General features: G+C 46.5%; 1 protein-coding gene across 1 annotated transcript in view; it reads left to right on the plus strand.

Annotated features, from left to right (window-relative positions):
- The window catches only part of LOC104525759 (merlin-like), a gene marked incomplete at its 5' end in the record, with an annotated part of 10165 nt that extends 5988 nt beyond the window's left edge, over positions 1-4177 (plus strand). Inside the window, 2 exons of the mRNA XM_010169003.2 lie at positions 3514-3582; positions 4077-4177. Of these exons, the coding sequence (XP_010167305.1) occupies positions 3514-3582; positions 4077-4163 (156 nt within the window). The remainder of the gene's footprint in view (positions 1-3513; positions 3583-4076) is intronic.
- Positions 4178-4356: the final 179 nt, after the last annotated feature.

Below are 4356 nucleotides of genomic sequence, written 5' to 3' on the forward strand. Positions count from 1 at the left end.
GATGCTCCACTCCCTTCATCATCTTGGTGGCTCTGTGCTGGACTCTCTCCAGCAGTTTTGCTTGAGAGTTTTGCACATTGATGAAACCGTATTTTGTTTGAGAGACTCATCAGCCGGGGAACGATGAGTTGCTTTTAGAAACGTTTCTATTAGTGTAAAACATTTGTCACTCTTATTAGAGCGCGTGAGTAAACACTTACATGGCTTTTTCTCCATTGACCTGCTGAGCTGAGGATACATAAGGGATGACTTTTCCTGTTGCCAAAATGAATAAACCATTGGGTAAATATTGAGCACTGTTAACTCTTGGCTGTGACAGCTTCTGCTCGCGCGGTCAGGAACAGGCTGTGATTTGGTATGGGACTGCTGTGCCGTCTTATAGCGGCCTTCCAATACCTGAAGGGGGCCTACAAGAAAGCTGGGGAGGGACTTTTCATAAGGGCAGTTAATGACAGAACAAGGGGAAATGGGTTTAAGCTGAAAGAGGGGAGATTTAGATGAGATATTAGGAAGAAGTTCTTCACTGTGAGGGTGGTGAGACAGTGTCCCAGGTTGCCCAGAGAAGTTGTGGCTGCTCCTCCCTGGAAGTGTTCTCGGCCAGGCTGGATGAGGCTTTGAGCAACCTGGTCTAGTGGAAGGTGTCCCTGCTGCTGGCAGGGGGGTTGGGACTGGATGAGCTTTAAAGTCCCTTCCAACCCAAACCAGTCAGGGATTCTTGTGCTCTCTACCACACTCAGTGTGCTCGACCCTCGGCTGTCTGGAGATCAGCCCGAGTCGGAGCAGTTCTCTTAACCTTGCACGTCTTGATTCTGCACAGAGATTGTGAGAAGGTGGCAGAGAGATGCCTTTTCTGATCTTCACTGCTGTGCTTTCACGTCTGCATCAGGCATTGCTTCTCCTTGCTGCCCCTCCAGGCTCCTCCAGGCTGGGTTTCCCCTTCTGCTTTTTTTTGTTTGTTTCAGCAAAGGAGGAAGCTGAAAGCATGTCTTTGGTACGGAACTGGGAAGAAAAATGTTGCAGGTCATCTCCTTCCAGTTAAATAGGGTAATGATGTCCTTTCTGGACAAGAAAGTGGCCATTGAGCACAGTAATTTCACTAATAACGTGCTGATTTGCATGATTAGGAACATAGTAGCCTGACACAGTGATGTGTTTGTATCTGATCCAGCCGTTTGATTGACAGCCAGGTTGGTTCATGCTGTTGTTGCACACCTACCTGCAATAACAAAGCACGCGTGCGGGCCATAAAAATCAAAGCTGATTTATTTCTATATCGTTGGGTTCATTTGGGGAATTACTAGGTGTTTTCCCCTCTAGCCCTGCATTCAAACCACCCACGCTGCTTTCAAATGTTGGAGGCGGTTCAGATTTTAAATAGCTGGGAGAGACGTGGAATCTACTAAAAAATGGTGACATCCAGGAGATTCTTCCACTTCTTGCCCCGTAACTGCGAATCACTGCCGTGCTGCAGCCCTCTCAGCACTTCAAATCTCATAGCACCAGCAAAAAGCTCTTTTATTTTATGTTTTTTCCTCAAAACAAATACTTGGTGTTTATAGTTTGAAGCTGAATGTGCCTGTGTTTATCCAGGACAATGTAAGCCAGGTGTATGAATGAGGTAAAGGCAACTTCCATGTGTAACCGTGAATATTGATCATAGAGTTCAATTAACAGGAGCTGAAATTCCATGACAGTTTTGAAGTAATGACTTAATTGAAAAAAATCTTTAAAAGCATACTTGAGGAATCGTTTGAGCCAACATATACTGCAGTATTTAAGCCATTTGTTGATTTTTGACTTGTGAATAATTAATGTTCTCATCCAGACTCCCTCTCAGTACAAATATTCATTTGGGACGTGGCAATATTTTTCGCCACATGAAAATCACATAATCCATATTTAGTCTTGGTTCTCCACGGTAGATCACAACAGAAAATAATCGTGTTAATCCTATTTGCTATTATTTTAATCTCCTAAAAATGATTCATTTTCTGCCTCTCCAAGGTTATTGGAGTTGTTTCCTTTGCCAGAGCCACGTTTTTATTGCTGTTCCCTTTTGATGTGGGTTCAAGGGACGTGTACCTGCAACGTGCTGCTTTCTGAGGAGCTCCCAAGCATCTGTAGACCTTGGAAGACAGACAGTTGCCGCTGCTCAGCACCCTCCCATGAAATCCGTGGTGGTTTTGTTCTATTAATTGAAGGCTGAGTCAGTGTTGATTGTTGCATGCTTCCTTTGCATCTGCATTGGCTCCAAATCAATATTTGAGTCTTTAATCCTCGCTTGTCATCTCTGAAGCGTCGCTCGCTGGGCTGCGGGGAAGGGCGTACTACGTGTAGATTTTTGATGCTGAGCTGTGGTTTTAGTGTACGACATGATGGTTTTGGCATTAAAAGGAGGCTGATAAGGAAAGCTTCCTGACTTATTACGTGACCACCGTGTGTGTCTTGGTCTTGGGTTTTAAAAATTGTCACCGTTTTGTACTTTCTGAGCTGAGGTTGTTCAGGAAAGCAGGGAGGGAAGGGCTGTGTCCCTTGGTGAGCAAACGTTGCCGTGTCTTGTGTAATTGGGTGGTGTCACTGCAGAAGTCCTGTGTGCCAGGTGAATGGAAATCACAGCATTTCGTCTACGTGCCTCACATCATTTGTCCTCTTCTCTTGAACTTGCTGGGTTATTTGAGGTGCCGTTTATCTGGCGGTTTCCTGCCCTCTTGAGCTGCACAGGAGGTAAATTCATTTTCACACGCACCGCAGGGACACTCGGCTTTTCAATCTGTTAATAAGCAGTTTTATTTCGCAGTCACTTTCTATGCTGCTCAAAAAGATGTAAATCTAAACAAATACTAGTAATTACTGGATGCACTTAACAAAACTGAATTGGATTCCATGACCCAGTTGAGCAATGGACCCTCTGGCAGAAAAGCCAACACCTGCCTGAGAGGAGTCTGTGTAACTCCTGTAATTTTTGTTGATATTTGTTCATTACAGTGGTGAGAAGTGACAGCGAAACCACCATCTCCCTCACCCCAATTACTGGTATTGATCAGTCTTTGGGGACAGGTCTTTGTCCATATCTTGACTCCTTGTCTCAGTAGCAGTGGGATAGCAAGGACCTCTCAGCTCCTGAGTCTTTCCTTGCACTGGAGAGAGTGTTTCCTGCCTGTTGTGATTAGGGTAGAATAGAATAGTTCAGTTGGAAAGAACCTACAACAGTCATCTAGTCCCACTGGTGGACAGATGGTGGACATCAACTGATGGCAGAAAGCTTTGTTCTGCCTCCACCTTTGCTGCATGAATAGGAGGAAGACGTTAGTTTCTATGAGCAATCAGATGACAAAGAAAATAAGGTTATTAAATTTACTGAGCAGAGTATGTTCTCTGCTCTAACAGGTTGTGACGTGAAGGGTGTAAGCAGTCTGCATTCGCTGTCTCCCCAAGGGGTGAGTGTGGAAGGGTGAAGAGTTCTACTTGCCCGTGTTAACGTGGGGCGGGCACTGTGTCTGTGCTTCTTTCCAGTACGGCGATTACGATCCCAACGTTCACAAGAGAGGCTTCTTGGCACAAGAGGAGCTGCTTCCAAAGCGGGTAGGGAGCTCAACCGAGCAGAGAAGAAGGTTTCCAAGCTTGGTGGTGTTTTGCATAACAGAGCCCCTTGCAAAGAGGGTCTCTGTGGGACTGTCTGTGGGGTGCCCCCTCTGCTTCGCTTTCCTCGGGCTTCCTTACCAAGGCAAACAATCCAAAAAGATACATCAAGTGAGGAGAATTCAGTCTATTTCTGACACACTTTAATAAAACCAGAAGCAAATGTTTTCTTTCTTTTCATGGTTTCATCCTGCCTGCATCTCCTTGTGATGACATCTCCTGGGGACAGCTTGCCTGTGCTGCGTGCTTGGGAGGGCTGAGCGAGCGCTGGGTCACGGCACAGTGTGGGGCTGGGTGTGCTTTGCCTGTCTCGAGGTTGGACATGGGGCTGGAGAGGGGTTGCATGAGGCTGGGGTGTTTCTGTCTTGCTTGCTGGCTAGGGAGATTGTGACAAGAGCAGCAGCATGACCTGGTCTCTGTCTCTCCATGTATCTCAGGTAATAAACCTGTACCAGATGACTCCAGAGATGTGGGAGGAAAGGATAACAGCCTGGTATGCAGAGCACCGAGGCAGAGCGAGGTGAGTGTGTGCTGGAGTGGTGGGTCAGGGTCAGTCTCCTCACCTCAAGAGTCACCAGGGTTTTGGGAGCTTGGGCAGGTGATGAATGAGCTCTGCTGGCAGCAGGGTTAATCCAGCACACTTGTGTAGCAGATTCACAGAATCAGAACTGCCTGGGTTGCAAAAATCCTTTGAGCTCATCGAGTCCAACCATGAAC

Source organism: Antrostomus carolinensis, unplaced genomic scaffold (assembly GCF_000700745.2).
Source record: "Antrostomus carolinensis isolate BGI_N321 unplaced genomic scaffold, ASM70074v2 scaffold19265, whole genome shotgun sequence".
NCBI classification, from domain to species: Eukaryota; Metazoa; Chordata; class Aves; order Caprimulgiformes; family Caprimulgidae; genus Antrostomus; species Antrostomus carolinensis.